Source organism: Diplotaxodon limnothrissa, linkage group LG1 (assembly GCF_057381915.1).
Source record: "Diplotaxodon limnothrissa isolate DT_005_m linkage group LG1, D_limnothrissa_male_GT1.1, whole genome shotgun sequence".
Classification (NCBI taxonomy): domain Eukaryota; kingdom Metazoa; phylum Chordata; class Actinopteri; order Cichliformes; family Cichlidae; genus Diplotaxodon; species Diplotaxodon limnothrissa.
In genome coordinates, this window is record NC_140596.1 from 20,873,220 (window position 1) to 20,890,804 (window position 17,585).

Below are 17,585 nucleotides of genomic sequence, written 5' to 3' on the forward strand. Positions count from 1 at the left end.
TAGAGATGGGTTTTTTTGGGAAAATCCCAAAACGGTTTCTAAATTACTCAGATCATCCCACATTTAAAGTCACTTAAATCATCTTGTGTCCATAATATGATTCCTAGTTAGAACTTCATCAGGTCATTTTGGCTGTGTCTAAATTTAGTCGTGTGATTGGCTGCCTATCTTGATTACCAAGCAGTTAAACAGATGTACCTAATGAAGTGGCCACTGACTGTAAGTCAACGTAATACCCATATTTTAAAAACAAGTTTTTATGTGTTTGTTGAGGAGTGATTTGGGAAATTGTAAACCAGTACCAGACAAAAGCAAAACAGTCAAAAAACTCTGACCACTTGTGTTAAATTACAATAAAAACACATAATATATTTATACTATTTAATACTCAGTGTGACTGTTTTTGCCTCCATCAGAGATTTTGACTCATTAAACGACGAGGACCACGTTGCAAACCTCCAGCTGGCATTTGACATCAGTGAGCGGGAATTTGGGATTCGTCCATTCACATCTGCGAAGGAGCTGAGTAAAGAGGAGGAGCTGGATAAAACCAAGATGATCAACTACCTGTCCAAGTTCTACGAGCTCTTCCGCGGAACGCCTCTACCTGCATCAGGTGCCCTGCTCTATTATTCTGTGTTGTTAGTTATAGCCACTGAAGCCTGGTATTCGTAATATTTCTCCCTCTGTTTTGTTTTTATTCCTTATCTTTTACACCAAATTCCATCGGTGTTGAAGGTCTTACATTTCTTTGGATTTTCTGTGAAAAAATTCGCATGTTGTTCCATCCTGTTAATCAAGTGTAATGGTATGAGAGGAATGTGTATCTGCACCAGCACTGCGAGGTTGCACAAGTCTGAGATTCTCAACAGCATACAGCTGTCTGTCTCAACAGAAGTGCTTTTAAAATTTCTGCCTTAACTCTTTTGGAATATTTAACCCCCAACTTCTTACTTCAGCTTCACTGTTTCAGGGAAATGAAAGGGGGTGTCCTCTTTTCTCCCAAACCACTCTTACATATTCTGTGATCTGTAAGGGAATTTCACAATAATGTGACGTTACTGGCTGTTCACGGTTGAAAAATGTGAAGCTGTTAATGCAGTCATGTGTTATTCTGCAGGTTCCAGAGGAGTGGATGAAAACAATGAAGATTATCCGTCGAAGGAAGTCAAAAGTAATAATAATGTGCTCAATTTTGCACTGACCAGGAAACGGGTGCCAAAGGTAACTCTGCGCAGAAGTGCAAGTTTTTCTGTTTGTTCCTTCGGTTTGCTTTATTCCCACTTGTTATTGATTAATCATGACTGTCACATATTCCGATTTTTTTCCTTGCTCTTTGTTTTTAGGAAGAGAAGAAGCTAGACGGTACAGACCCCATTTACAAAAGAAGGCGGAAGTTCTATTTGGAGGAGGTTTGTTAGCATATACTTTGCAAGTGCATAGTTGATCATTTTGCAGGTTTTTTTATGCAGTAAGTTTTGTCTGTCTCTCTTTAGGCCACTAACTTGGCCAGTAATGGCTCCACAGTTCGAGACAGGCCGGATCCAAAGGAAAATAAAGTGCGCTCTATGGCTACGCAGTTGTTGGCCAAGTTTGAAAATAAACCGAACTACACCATCCGCAAAACACAGGTAGAAACTATACACCAATATGTCTCGCAATGGTATGTAGATTTTATTTTATTTCCTGAGTACTAAGTACTGTATGCACTACATTTATCTAAACAACAGTCCAGAAATGGTAAAATCGCCATAGAATTTTTCTTTTTATTTCATGGATCATAAATATGATTTAAATTTCCCCAGTTATGAGCTCGATTCACAGTGGCTTGTGGTTTTAATCTGACAAAACTTTCCTTTTTGCTAGTGCCTCAAAATCTTCTCTTGTCTGATTTTGCTGCTGGTATTTAATCTACTCATATGTTTCTGTTTCTGTTCTTTTTACTAACCCTCTGCAAAATCACAGTCAGACTTGGAGGAGTCCTCATTCCTCCGTACTCTCGACCTCACTGACGGTCTGCCCGTTAAACTCAGACCTCCGGTCCCACCCAAACCTTCTCCTGTGACACAGGTAGTCCAGAACTGCACAAATTAGACAAACCAAATGCATCTGAAAAAAGTGTTTAAAACCTATAAAATTACAGCATATATGTACTTCATGTAGTGGATTTTAGTAACAGATGCCACTATTGTATAAGGCTCTAGCAGAATTCTTCCAAAACAGAGGTTTTTGGGGATCTTTAAAAGGCCATACTTGTGGTTTTGCTTTCTTTGGGTCTGACTGACACGGTCCCTAATTTTACTCCATAAACCAGCTAAATGCCTTCATGCTTGACTGCAATCACATGTTGCACACGCACACTCAGTGAAGCTGGCACAAAACTGAAATCTCAAAATTTAAAATACACAATTAGACATCTGTTTGTTACTTAAATCAAGTAAACAATGCTTACTTTGCAGTTAGCTTTAAATTCAAGCTTTATTTAATTTTCACATTTGATATATGTTTAAATATTCAGAATCACACATTATATGAATATAAGATCCACGCCTGTATTACAGATAGTCACTGAACAGGCTCAGGATGAAGCAGTTTGTGGACAAACAAGAACTCTTTGATAGAAAAACTTAAAATTTTAAAGTCACTTGAACATTTTTTGGAATTTCACATACATTTACTTACATTCCAAGATGGCTGCTTATTATGTTTGCGAATAGTCGTAGCCAATGAGATAAAAAAAAACCATTGTGTCCTATTCAGCCACTGCTGAAGTCAAAGCATTGCATTCATTAGCTGAGCTGTTGGAAAACCAGCAAAAAGCAACAGTCAGCAATGTCATAAATTCTTTCATTCACGTTGAGTCTTCGGTTGCTGACTTGCAGTCTCAGATGTCAGGCTGGTTTTCCAATTCTTGAGCATCCCCCAAATAAATCTTCTTTAAAAACAGGTTCTTCTTACACATGCATGACCACGAGATGGTTACATAACTCTGGGAAAACATAAAGCAAACAGGCCCATATTGATATATTACCTATGCGGGCTGATTTTCATACTGTGCTAGCATGACTAATGTCTGCCAAGGGGGCAGGAAATCAATGTGAAAACTTGTGCTGTGCTTTAAAATGGCTGATTATTTTTAGTTAATGGGTTGAAACCATCCGTATGGCTTTTTACAGTATCTGATCTCTGAGTGGATGCACACAAAAACAAAGGATTCGTTGTTTGTTTGCTTAGTGACGAGTTATAAGAGCTCACATGTTCATTGTCCCTTTCAGTTTGGAGTCAGTATCAGAAAAGCAGCACAACAGTTAGTCCGCCTGCCTCCAAAGACTCTGCCCAAACCCCAGCTTCAGCCCCCACATCCATTTTCTGTAGTAAAGCTCAGACATGTCGATCTAGCGCATGCTGAGACGAAGCCTCAGCTGGAGGGTGCAGAGCCCCCTGTTTCTCCTTCCTCCTGTCAGTCAGCAGTCCATTTCATGACAAGAGTCCTCCATCGTCTCAAGGAGGTGGACGAACACATCTCTGAGGTGAACAGTGCCTCTTCTTTTATTTCTTTAACTCCTGTTTTCTGTCTGTTTTTTCATTCTGTCCTCTTTCTAAATCACTGTGATTGTTGCGTTTCTCAACAAGGAGTGAATGTTGATTTATATCATTTTCTGATTATACATTTAGGCTCGTGTAATATGCAGTCTGATGGTGAAGTCAGCCCCTTTATTATCCAGCCTGACAAAAATTTGCAAGAGTAGTCTTACATATTTAACGCTATATTTAGCGTTGTTGGAAGTTTTTGGCCTTTAATTTAGTCTTTTTTATGATCCCTTACAAAAGTTTTGAAATCCATATTTATTTATTTTTTAGAGCTATCAGACTGTTGCTAACTAGCTATCAAATTATTACCACTCTCAAATCTGTCCATGACTGGAGTCAGAAGATCGCTAACTTAGCTTAGCATAAACAGTGAGCGCAGGGGTAGAAACACGCAACTTTGTTTTTTTGTTGGACTGCCAACAGACACTATCTCACTGCGGTCAAGTGAGCCCTCACTTACGAAGTCGCAGTCAAGCTAGCCGCCCCGCCAGCCGCACCGAAAATGTGGTTGCACTACTCTTACGTATATTACGGTATGGGTGAAGACCGGCTTAGAAACGCAGTGTTTTGTGTCCTGACACTATTTTACTTCACAATCCACTCCCATTTTTAGTGTATCTCCACTTTCCCCCCTGTGATCCACAGCCCAAATTACTGTATGATTCAGAGAAAATTAACAATAAAATTTACCCAATTTACTCAACTATACTTTTAATGTCCTCATCTTTGACCTCAGATTACAGGAAAACTGTAAGAGGTGACGCAGATATTTCACTGGATTATGACTCTGGGTGACCCCCACTCTGCACCCTGTGATCCACAGCCAAAATTACTGTACGGATTTTGAGAAAATTCATAGCAAAATCTTCCCATTGTGCTTTACTGTACTCCACATATTAACATCTTTGAGCTCCGATTACAGGAAAACTGTAAGAGGTGACACAGATATTTCACTGGATTCTGACTCTGGGGGACCCCCACTCTGCACCCTGTGATCCACAGCCAAAATTACTGTACGGATTTTGAGAAAATTGATAGTAAACTTTGCACAATTTACTCTACTGTACTCTATATATTCTCATCTTTGAGCTTAGATTAAAGGAAAACTGTAAGAGGTGACGCAGATATCTCACTGGATTATGACTCTGGGTGACCCCCACTCTGCACCCTGTGATCCACAGCAAAAATTACTGTATGGATTTTGAGAAAATTCATAGCAAAATCTTCCCATTTTGCTTTACTGTACTTTATACATTGACATCTTTGAGCTCCGATTACAGGAAAACTGTAAGAGGTGACGCAGATATCTCACTGTATTCTGACTCTAGGCTGTCGCCACTCTTCACCCTGTGATCCACAGCCAAAATTACTGTACGGTTTTTGAGAAAATTGATAGTAAACTTTGCACAATTTACTCTACTGTACTTTTAATATCCTCGTCTTTAACCTCAGATTACAGGAAAACTGTAAGAGGTGACGCAGATATTTCACTGGATTATGACTCTGGGTGACCCCCACTCTTCACCCTGTTATCCACAGCCCAAATTACTGTACGGATTTTTAGAAAATTGATAGTAAACTTTGCACAATTTACTGTACTATACTCTATATATTCTTATCTTTGAGCTCAGATTACAGGAAAACTGTAAGAGGTGACGCAGATATTTCACTGGATTCTGAATCTAGGCTGTCGCCACTCTGCACCCTGTCATCCACAGCCAAAATTACTGTACGGTTTTTGAGAAAATTGATAGTAAACTTTGCACAATTTACTCTACTGTACTCTATATATTCTCATCTTTGAGCTCAGATTACAGGAAAACCATAAGAGGTGACGCAGATATCTCACTGGATTATGACTCTGGGTGACCCCCACTCTTCACCCTGTTATCCACAGCCAAAATTACTGTACGGATTTTGAGAAAATTGATAGTAAACTTTGCACAATTTACTGTACTGTACTTTATATATTGACATCTTTGAGCTCAGATTACAGGAAAACTGTAAGAGGTGACGCAGATATTTCACTGGATTATGAATCTAGGCTGTCGCCACTCTGCACCCTGTCATCCACAGCCAAAATTACTGTACGGTTTTTGAGAAAATTGATAGTAAAATCTTCCCATTTTGCTTTACTGTACTCTACATATTGACATCTTTGAGCTCAGATTACAGGAAAACTATAAGAGGTGACGCAGATATTTCACTGGATTCTGACTCTAGGCTGTCTCCACTCTGCACCCTGTGATCCACAGCCAAAATTACTGTACGGATTTTGAGAAAATTGATAGTAAACTTTGCACAATTTACTGTACTGTACTTTATATATTGACATCTTTGAGTTCAGATTACAGGAAAACTGTAAGAGGTGACGCAGATATCTCACTGGATTATGACTCTAGGCTGTCGCCACTCTTCACCCTGTGATCCACAGAAAAAATTACTGTACGGTTTTTGAGAAAATTGATAGTAAACTTTGCACAATTTACTCTACTGTACTTTTAATATTCTCATCTTTGACCTCAGATTACAGGAAAACTATAAGAGGTGACGCAGATATCTCACTGGATTATGACTCTGGGTGACCCCCACTCTGCACCCTGTGATCCACAGCCAAAATTACTGTACGGATTTCTGATAAAATTAAATCCTATTCCATTACCAAACAAAATGAGTTCATTGAAGTATTTGCTTAACTACAAGAAATGTCTTTCCACACACAATTAAAATTTTTCAAAATGTCATTCACACACCACCTCAAGTATCAACTTCAGTTTTAGACATTATTTATTCAGTGCTTAATCACAACAATAGTCAATTTAAGGCACTTACATAATAAGTTAAACCTTACAATAATACATACAGAGAAAAACCCAACAATCATATGACCCCCTATGAGCAACAGTGGGAAGGAAAAACTCCCTTTTAACAGGAAGAAACCTCCGGCAGAACCAGGCTCAGGGAGGGGCGGCCATCTGCCTCAACCGGTCAGGGTGAGAAATTACATTTCTCAGATTACTGATTTCTCATATTACTACTACACAGTTTAGATACACTCAACAAAAATATAAACGCAACACCTTTGTTACTGCTCCCATTCCCCATGGGATGGACGTAGAGACCTAAAATTCATTCCAGATACACAATATAACCATCCCTCCCAAACAGTGGTCACAAATCAGTCCAAATGTGTGGTAGTGGGCACATCTGCCATATTGAGATAATCCATCCCACCTCACAGGTGTGCCACATCAGGATGCTGATCTGACATCATGAGTAGTGCACAGGTGTACCTCAGACTGCCCACAACAAAAGGCCACCCTGGAATGTGCAGTTTTTTGCGCTATTGGGGGTCTGGGGACCCAGAACCGGTCAGTATCTGGTGTGACCACCATTTGCCTCATGCAGTGCAACACATCGTCGCATGGAGTCTATCAGATTGTCAATTGTGGCCTTTGGAATGTTGGTCCACTCCACTTCAATGGCTGTGCGAGGTTGTTGGATATTCGTGGGAACTGGTACACGCTGTCGTATACGCCGGTCAAGCACATCCCGAACATGCTCAATGGGTGACATGTCCGGTGAGTATGCTGGCCATGCAAGAACTGGGACATTCTCAGCTGCCATCTGCCCTGAACAATGTGAACCATGATTCATCCGTGAAGCGCACACCTCTCCAACGTGCCAGACGCCATCGAATGTGAGCATTTGCCCACACAAGTCTGTTACGGCGACGAGCTGGAGTCAGGTCAAGACCCCGATGAGGACGACGGGCATGCAGTTGAGCGTCCCTGAGACGGTTTCTGACAGTTTGTGCAGAAATTGTTTGGTTGTGCAAACCAATTGTTCCAGCAGCTGTCTGGGTGGCTGGTCTCAGACGATCTTGGAGGTGAACCTGCTGGATGTGGAGGTCCTGGGCTGGTGAGGTTACACGAGGTCTGCGGTTGTGAGGCCGGTTGGATGTGCTGCCATATTCTCTGAAACGCCTGTGGAGACGGCTTATGGTTGAGAAATGAACATTCAATGCACGGGCGACAGATCTGGTTGACATTCCTGCTGTCAGCATGCCAATTGCACGCTCCCTCATTGCTTGTGGCATCTGTGGCATTTTGCTGTGAGACAAAACTGCACATTCCAGGGTGGCCTTTTGTTGTGGGCAGTCTGAGGTACACCTGTGCACTACTCATGATGTCAGATCAGCATCCTGATGTGACACACCTGTGAGGTGGGATGGATTATCTCAATATGGCAGATGTGCCCACTACCACACATTTGGACTGATTTGTGACCACTGTTTGGGAGGGATGGTTATATTGTGTATCTGGAACGAATTTTCGGTCTCTACGTCCATCCCATGGGGAATGGGAGCAGTAACAAAGGTGTTGCGTTTATATTTTTGTTGAGTGTATCTAAACTGTGTAGTAGTAATATGAGAAATCAGTAATCTGAGAAATGTAATTTCTCACCCTGACCGGTTGAGGCAGATGGCCGCCCCTCCCTGAGCCTGGTTCTGCCGGAGGTTTCTTCCTGTTAAAAGGGAGTTTTTCCTTCCCACTGTTGCTCATAGGGGGTCATATGATTGTTGGGTTTTTCTCTGTATGTATTATTGTAAGGTTTAACTTATTATGTAAGTGCCTTAAGTTGACTATTGTTGTGATTAAGCACTGAATAAATAATGTCTAAAACTGAAGTTGATACTTGAGGTGGTGTGTGAATGACATTTTGAAAAATTTAAATTGTGTGTGGAAAGACATTTCTTGTAGTTAAGCAAATACTTCAATGAACTCATTTTGTTTGGTAATGGAATAGGATTTAATTTTATCAGAAATCCGTACAGTAATTTTGGCTGTGGATCACAGGGTGCAGAGTGGGGGTCACCCAGAGTCATAATCCAGTGAGATATCTGCGTCACCTCTTATAGTTTTCCTGTAATCGGAGCTCAAAGATGAGAATATTAAAAGTACAGTAGAGTAAATTGTGCAAAGTTTACTATCAATTTTCTCAAAAACCGTACAGTAATTTTTTCTGTGGATCACAGGGTGAAGAGTGGCGACAGCCTAGAGTCATAATCCAGTGAGATATCTGCGTCACCTCTTACAGTTTTCCTGTAATCTGAGCTCAAAGATGTCAATATATAAAGTACAGTACAGTAAATTGTGCAAAGTTTACTATCAATTTTCTCAAAATCCGTACAGTAATTTTGGCTGTGGATCACAGGGTGCAGAGTGGAGACAGCCTAGAGTCAGAATCCAGTGAAATATCTGTGTCACCTCTTATAGTTTTCCTGTAATCTGAGCTCAAAGATGTCAATATGTAGAGTACAGTAAAGCAAAATGGGAAGATTTTACTATCAATTTTCTCAAAAACCGTACAGTAATTTTGGCTGTGGATGACAGGGTGCAGAGTGGCGACAGCCTAGATTCATAATCCAGTGAAATATCTGCGTCACCTCTTACAGTTTTCCTGTAATCTGAGCTCAAAGATAAGAATATATAGAGTATAGTACAGTAAATTGTGCAAAGTTTACTATCAATTTTCTAAAAATCCGTACAGTAATTTGGGCTGTGGATAACAGGGTGAAGAGTGGGGGTCACCCAGAGTCATAATCCAGTGAAATATCTGCGTCACCTCTTACAGTTTTCCTGTAATCGGAGCTCAAAGATGTCAATATGTAGAGTACAGTAAAGCAAAATGGGAAGATTTTACCATGAATTTTCTCAAAAACTGTACAGTAATTTTGGCTGTGGATCACAGCATGCAGAGTGGGGGTCACCCAGAGTCATAATCCAGTGAGATATCTGCGTCACCTCTTATAGTTTTCCTGTAATCTGAGCTCAAAGATGAGAATATATAGAGTACAGTAGAGTAAATTGTGCAAAGTTTACTATCAATTTTCTCAAAAACCGTACAGTAATTTTTTCTGTGGATCACAGGGTGAAGAGTGGCGACAGCCTAGAGTCAGAATCCAGTGAGATATCTGCGTCACCTCTTACAGTTTTCCTGTAATCTAAGCTCAAAGATGAGAATATATAGAGTACAGTAGAGTAAATTGTGCAAAGTTTACTATCAATTTTCTCAAAATCCGTACAGTAATTTTGGCTGTGGATCACAGGGTGAAGAGTGGAGATGGCCTAGATTCATAATCCAGTGAAATATCTGCGTCACCTCTTACAGTTTTCCTGTAATCGGAGATCAAAGATGTCAATATGTAGAGTACAGTAAAGCAAAATGGGAAGATTTTACTATCAATTTTCTCAAAAACTGTACAGTAATTTTGGCTGTGGATCACAGCATGCAGAGTGGGGGTCACCCAGAGTCAGAATCCAGTGAGATATCTGCGTCACCTCTTTCAGTTTTCCTGTAATCTGAGCTCAAAGATGAGGACATTAAAAGTATAGTTGAGTAAATTGGGTAAATTTTATTGTTAATTTTCTCTGAATCATACAGTAATTTGGGCTGTGGATCACAGGGGTGAAAGTGGAGATTAACCAAAACTGGGAGTGGATTGTGAAGTAAAATAGTGTCAGGACAGAAAACACTGCGTTTCTAAGCCAGTCGGCACCTATACCGTAATATGCGTAAGAGTAGTGCAACAACATTTTAGGTGCGGCTGGCGGGGCGGCTAGCTTGACTGCGACTTCGTAAGTGAGGGCTCACTTGACCGCAGTCACAATCTCTGATTTATTTCTTTAGCAAGAGTCAGGAAGATATTAGAACTTACAGCTGTTCTGTGGGAGGTTTTTGTTCCCACTGTTGCAAAGTGCTTGCTCATAGAGGAGTTGCTTGATTGTTGGGATTTTCTCCAATAATGTGAGATTCTCCAGCCGACTGATGTGAATTGGCGCGATATAAATAAATAAACAGGATATGAATTCACGAGATGTTTTTTTCCTCATTCCACTGTTTATGCTAAGCTAAGCTAACCCCCTGGATCCAGCTCTAGACTGACATGAATGGTCCACTGACGCGCCTCTGATTTTGAGATTGTAAAAACAATGACGCTATTTCAACACATAAACTCTGACTAATGTCAAGAGAATCAGCCACAGAAACTGTGTGACGTTTTCCTTATTTACATGTTGATTGGTTTAAGTGTCGCCTCTTGTTCAGACATCATACAGACTTTACACTATGGAACTGACTGATTAGAGACTGTTTAATGTCCAATCTGACTGCTTTGGACATGTGTATTTTCAAATATAGGTCAGCCGCTATGTGAAAATGTTCCTTTAAGCTGCTGGCTTCAGATATTTTACCCACGCCTGTGTTATTAATGTTGAGATAAATTACATCATTATTTTAGTCTAATCTGAAAATGAGTAATTGTCCTTTTCATTCATGACTTTGGTTGAACTCATATACTAGTCTCTCATTTCTCTGCCAGGACTGTGTGACTATCCCGGTTTTCTGTTCCCATACAGTTTGAGTAATTACATCAACTCAGGTGTGAAATTAATATAATAGGGCGGCTTTTCAAACTGCGACGTCTTTGTTCTCCTCTTGACAATAGACCCTTAGCTGTCGAATCCTGCTTCTCGTTGAGAAGACGATAGAAAGGTCTGTCATCACTTACGTGCGCAGTGCTTATTAAGCATTTATTAGTCTGCCTAATTTTGCCTGCGCACACAAAAAGGGTTGTTGGATGAACTGATGACTTTTCTTTTGCCATCCTGCAGAAAAAAGCTCAGACACAACAGGTTAGAGAGTTTCATGCAAAGAGTATAAAGGAAAAAGCCGTCCACCTTAGCGGGTTGTTCCCAGGAAACGGTTCTGATGTACTTAAGGTGAATATCTCCAGCTTGATGTGTGATCCCACACTATCCTGTGTGTCTCTGTGCTCCCTGCCCCTCAAAGTGTCCTCATTTGCACGTGTTTTAGGACACAGTTGTGGCATGTTTGCAGTGCTCTCCATCGTTCATTAGTTTTCTAGTGTGTTTATTCTTTGTTTCAATAGAAAAAAAGAAGTACTTTAACCTCAGATTTCTATTATTGTCATGTGCTTTGCATGAGAGCTTTGCTTGAACTGCTGTTTCTGCCCTTTGCTTTTAATTACTGGCAGTCCTCAGAGGACAGAAGTGTGTACTCTTGTGGTTTCACTCTTAGGGTTTCTCTGCTCCACCCTTCCCCAAAAAGCTGTCTCCAACTTAAAAAGCCCATTTCAACCCCCCCAAATATCCAGTTTATGTGTTTTACTCCTGGCCTGTAGTGTTAATATGGTGTGCACCATTTATAGTTGGAAGTTGGAAGTCCAGTTTAGAAAGTCAGAACAGCCCCAACTTTACAATCCAAATTAGCATAAGGGAACGTAAACAACGGAAAAGCTAAAATTGGTCATCTGCACAGTCACTGTTGTGTGTTGACGCTACCTTTTCCGACTTTTCTACTGAAAGGTACAGGATTAATCCATTTACGTATTTCATTGTAGCTTGGGAAGAAACTGCTGGAGGTGGAAAAGGAGCGCTGCAGGCCAGAGAGAAAAATATGTAAATTGGATGCCGTTATAACAGCCAGATATTATAGCAAGAGTTACACTAGTAGAGTATAAAGGAACAACTCCTGTTAGGTAATTATAATCAAGTATTTGTGTTTTACAACCAGTGGGTACACATGAGTAAGTAAGTACATAAGGGCAGGATCATTGAAAAGGAAGCTGAGACTCAGCCTCAGTGTGTCAGTTATAGTGACAGATCTAAAATTCACTTGTATGATTTTGCTGTTTTCCCAGGGCGGCTCAGTACGAAGGGCGTTTCCCCCGTCGGGTGACAAGTGTCACTCGTGTCAGAAGCGTGTTTATATGGTGGAGAGGATCTGCACCGAGGGGCTTTACTTCCACAGGGAGTGTTTCCGCTGTTCGACCTGCAGCTCTGTTCTTCGACAGGGAGCGCATGCTTTCCACTCTGAAGAGGGTATGCTTCTCCAAATGGCGTAGCCACATATTACCTACATGGCACAGAATAACTGAAATGGCTCATCTTGACCTTCACTTTGATCTTACAGGGAAACTCTACTGCAAACTGCATTTTGATCAGCGGAACAATGGGACGAGCATACGGAGGACTTTCTCTCTACCCTCAGTGAGACCTGTGCGTATTTATCCACCTTCCTCTGATAATGATGGATGCAAGGTGTCTAACTTCTCCTCCCATCACCTCCTTCTTAGAATCGTGATAGCATTCAGGAGCACCGTCCTACTGATGAAGATATCACCCCCTCCAGCAGTCCGGCAGACCTGCAGAGTGAACCCGCAGCAGGTACCTTCAGCTCGTTCATGAGGAAACAGCTGAGCTGGCCTCTGAGTGTGACTCGTGCTGTGTGCAACGCCCCCCGGTATCTGTCCCAGCGTGCGTGTCATGCGGCACGGGCCTTTGCCGGCCACCTGAGAGACAACGCACAGGACTACACGTTGCTGTATGAGCTACTGAGCATGAGCTTGCCACTGCTGTTTGTTTTACAAGAAGTACTGCTGCAGATGTACACAGAGGCTGTGCCTGATGGGCCGAGCTCTTTAGAGCCTTTACTGCTTTGGCTGCAGGAACATATCAGGCAGAGGATAATCTAGACTTTCAGCTGCAAAAATTTAACCCTCAACATTAAACCAGAGGCCGAGGAGTTCATTAGTTGCAGCGTCCTCAACCTGTTATCATTTTGTACATGTGCACAAGCACCTTCCTGATGTTTACTTACTTTTTATGATGACACTGTAGGTAGATGTTAGATGTGTGGGTGTGCTGGGTGTGCACTAGCCAAAGAAGACACACTGTAGGCTACTTATGCAAAAAGAATTTTGGTTTACTTTTAGTAGTTTACTTTGGGGTAGTTTGTCAAGCAAGGAAAACTGCACCAAATAATTTTGCAGTGGGTTTGATGAGTGAACTGTTATAATATATTGGACACATAGGTTAAAGAGTAAATAGGCAAGTAAATCAAACAAGCCATGATCAGAACATTGGAGCCTATTAGGCTAACTTTTTACAAACTTACTCGTGAAACTGGCCCTGCAGTTAACTGGGATTATGACTGACTAACTTGATGCACTTTAACTTTGAGAACTGCCATATCAATGTAGCAGCAGACACATTTGTCACATTTGACAAAAGCCTGTTCTCATATTAACAGTGACTGCAAGGCATGCTTTCATTTGACTATGCATATGTACTAAAGACATTTTAATATGTATGCAGGCATGTCTTTTAACAGTCATGTAAGCAGGTTTTTTTACTATCACTTTATAAAACAAACTCTCTGTTTACTCTCAACAACTATTTTTTTATTATTTTTTTGGATAACACCAAAGGATATTTGACACTATGGACTGTCCTAAATACTTTTAGATATTTAGTTCAACTTTGCTGCCATCTGCTGTTCACTCAGAACAAAATATATAGAAATGTGGTAAAATTATAGCCGCAATTAAATTTAAAATAACCGAACAGGTTAATATGTGGTCTAACTGAGGAAAAACAGGAAACACAGGGTCAGCAGCACAGGGTGGCTCCACCGGAACGGAGAGATTTTCCGTTTTGCTGTAGACAATAGAAGCGGTGAGCACGCTGTGATGCGTTTGAATGTGCTTGTCGCTCTTGCTGTAATCTGAAAGCACGATGTCGGACAATCAACTGTAAACCTCTCTGACTAGAAGCCACATAGTTGCTTCCTATTTAGACAATCTATTGATGCTCGTGAAGCACTTTAGAGTAATTTTTAAGGATTTGAAAATCGTCTGGCATTATCGTGAGCGTTTGATGACACTATGTTTGTGTTTTGCTCTCTGCTGCCTTATAGTTTGTGTTAAATTACAGAATCGTGTGATCTTATTTTCCGTGCTGTGCAGGTGGAAAACATGTTTTGTTTTGTTTTTTAATACCAAAGAACAGTTTTCAAGCAAACTAACTGGACTTGCTTCTGTTTAGCAAGTTGACGGTCGAGCAAACTGTAACGTGCACAACGGTGCCAGCATTAACTCTGAATGTCAGTATTGTGCATCGTTTTCATAAACATTTTCTATCTTTGTGCACTGTGCTGTGTTTATTTGCCTTCATGTTGTCATTTTTTTTTTTATCAGTTCGTGCTTCTCTTTTCCTCTCATTCAGCGGACGCCTTTTATGAAGCCTGTGAGACAATCGGGTGGTTAGGAGAAATGACTTTTTAAAGGTGATCACCTGCATGGTTGCATCAATGTGAGGCTGTAGATGCTGATATCACACATCAGCGGTTTTAGTGCTGAAATAATATTTTCTTTGAAGTGACACTAAGTTTAAGCTAAGCTAAGGTCAGGACTAATCAACAGTTTTGGGAATGAACTAGTACTAATTCAGCATGGTTTGAGACCTCTGCAAAGAAGCAAAGAGCAAATAAGTTCATGTAACTTTTTTTTATTCTGATCTCACCACAAGGTCTTAGTCTTTTTTGGAGTGTTTTCTTCTTCTTCTCATGGATACCTTAGTCGTTCAAATAAACTCCTGCTTTCAAGGTGAAGAGTAACATTTCCAACTCAAATTTAATCTAAACATGAGGGGAAAAAGTGTTGCTTTTGTTGCTCCAGAATAGCTTCTGTACATATTGAACCTTGAGGTGAGATTAAATGTTTCTAAAGTCAACATTTAACAGTGCACCCTTTTTTTGGAATTATGTTTCATTGAGCTGATGTTGTATTTTAAAGGCGAGCTTCCATCAGCGTCTCCTTACAGGAGTTGGGGAGTGTGAAAAATATCCCTTCCAGCTCCAGACCGGCAAGAGTTGTCACTTGAATGAGTATCGATTAAATCAAAAGATGTATTTGATTTAAAAAAAAAAAAATGTGAGTGAGGATTTAAAGAGAAGTACTCTGGGAAGACCTCTTCAGCCTGTTCTTCCCGTCTCCGCTGGAGATGGGCAGCTCAATGCTACGTTATCCACCACTTGCGCGACATACCTGAAGTGCAAGCAACACAAGCATCCAAACTGTGACCGTGATTCCTCCTCTGTGGAAGAAAGGGAAAAGCACACAGCTGACTCATGTGTTTATGCAGTTACTGTAGAATGAGTCCATGAGAGCTACACCTAAAATTTGGCAGTGGCGGCCGGAAGGTGAGGCTTCAAAAACCTCCAGCTCCAGATGGCATCACATCAGACTGGTAATAAAGGCATTATTCTCGAAGCCTTTCCATGATGATCTGACAACAGGGGCAAAGAACTACGATCTGTTTTCAAACCAACGTATTTAACGTTTGAGAGAAATGTTGTTCATTTAACTAATAATAATCATATCCCTTACTCCTAGTCCTACTGTGGTATAGGCACAGATAAGCAACTGACGTTCTAATCCACCATGGTGGATGAGCCAGAGTCATGCATATTAGTCTCATCAGTAATTTTGGTTTGTGTGTTTAGTAAAGAATAAGAATTTTTTTTAAATCCCTTTGAGGTCTACACCTTAAGTCTCAGGCAACAAACTAACAAATTTTCTCAATAAGTGATATCTTTCCCTTTACATGTCTCTTTGCTGGTCGGCCTCTAAAAGCTTGTTTTAGGATGATAATGATGGATGAGGCACATTTTCTTATTATTGTCAGTACACGGTAATGCCTGTTAAAGAGAGATTCTCTTGTTCAGTTCATGAGATTTAGAAGCAGACTTCTTTTCTTTGATTTATTAGTGCCGATATGACAAACACAACACTATACGCTGAAAAAACGGCTGTTAAATTAATGCTATTTTTCTTTCTTGTTCCCAGCTTTTTCATGCATGCATAAAAGTGTACAAAGATCTCTTAGATATGTCTTAGTTTTTCTCTACTCAGAATCAGTTGAACTTGCAGACTATAAAGAACAGCCGGGCATGTGCAGATTTCTTTTTAAAAGTCTGTTTTCTTTGACTTGAAGAAGTCGCCACAGAAGAAAGCCATCACCTCATCCACTCATCACTAAAAAGGGACTTCAAGTTTTATTGCAGGTTCTATTGCAGAGTAAATACACAGTAGTGACTGCTAACTTTTGATATGATGAATGTTTTTCTACCTTGATGGTCACATACAGTCAGTATGGTGTACACTTTGTTTTGCTGGGAAACTTTGGGTCCCTAGACTCACATCAGCCACCTAAACTTTGTTGCAAGCCAGTCAAATACGTAGTGCCTCCAAATTTCCCAAATACTAATCAGACTGTGCTGCAGGATGCACAAGAGCAAGCAGGATCCAAAGAGGAGCCATTCTACAACCCACAGGACATGAATGTGCTACATCCTGGTGCCAGACATCCTGTATCCATGTCATAATGGGCCAGAGTGATTCTGACAGCACGACTTCTAATATCAGGCATTATCTTTTCAGTCCAACAAAAGAACATTAAACAAACTAAAAATAAAGCAATTAAAGCTGCTATAAATATATATATACATGGCAAAATTAAGTCTGACCTATTACACCGTTCCTTATTTTTTGTCATATAGCTTCTGAGCACTCACACAATGCTCATATTAAACAAGTCCACCACTGCCTCTGTATCTAATATCATAAATATGTTTATTAACTCATCTCTGTCTGTGAGCACAGCAGCCTCAGCCACCTGCTGTTCACACCTTCTGTTTGCAATGGGCAGCGAAGATCCAGTGTAAAACACATAATGAACTGTGAATCGTGTTTGCAAAGAACCACCGGTAGACATAATTCAAAGGAGGGTGCTGGAAATGAGCATAGCATGTCACCTTTAAAGAAGCCTGTTGCATTTCAGTGAGGGGGGGGGGGGGGGGGTGTAGAGGAAGAACATTCATTATATATATATATATATATATATATATATATATATATATATATATATATATATATATATATATATATATATATATATATATATATAGACGAGGAACCATCATGGAAGGACAGGCCCCTGCACGGTATGTACCACCGGCAGATAGAGGAGGTGGCTGATATCCAGAAATCCTACCAGTGGCTGGACAAAGCTGGACTGAAAGACAGCACAGAGGCACTAATCATGGCAGCACAAGAACAAGCTCTGAGC

The 17,585-nt window shown here is 40.6% G+C and overlaps 1 protein-coding gene across 8 annotated transcripts in view; it reads left to right on the top strand.

Moving 5' to 3' along the window:
* The window catches only part of mical2a (microtubule associated monooxygenase, calponin and LIM domain containing 2a), an 82,898-nt gene that overhangs the window by 29,562 nt on the left and 35,751 nt on the right, over positions 1-17,585 (top strand). For 3 of the 8 annotated variants that reach the window (XM_085378356.1, XM_085378203.1, XM_085378128.1), the window contains exons 13-23: positions 417-616; positions 1,121-1,224; positions 1,347-1,412; positions 1,497-1,631; positions 1,966-2,070; positions 3,276-3,530; positions 11,268-11,375; positions 12,317-12,497; positions 12,589-12,674; positions 12,752-12,842; positions 14,682-14,742. In XM_085378356.1, the coding sequence (XP_085234482.1) occupies positions 417-616; positions 1,121-1,224; positions 1,347-1,412; positions 1,497-1,631; positions 1,966-2,070; positions 3,276-3,530; positions 11,268-11,375; positions 12,317-12,497; positions 12,589-12,674; positions 12,752-12,842; positions 14,682-14,740 (1,390 nt within the window). In that variant the 3' untranslated portion in view covers positions 14,741-14,742. Of the gene's footprint in view, positions 1-416; positions 617-1,120; positions 1,225-1,346; positions 1,413-1,496; positions 1,632-1,965; positions 2,071-3,275; positions 3,531-11,267; positions 11,376-12,316; positions 12,498-12,588; positions 12,675-12,751; positions 14,623-14,681; positions 17,303-17,585 lie in introns of those variants that run through there. The other 5 variants (XM_085378278.1, XM_085378054.1, XM_085377892.1 and 2 more) reach the window with 5 other exon arrangements.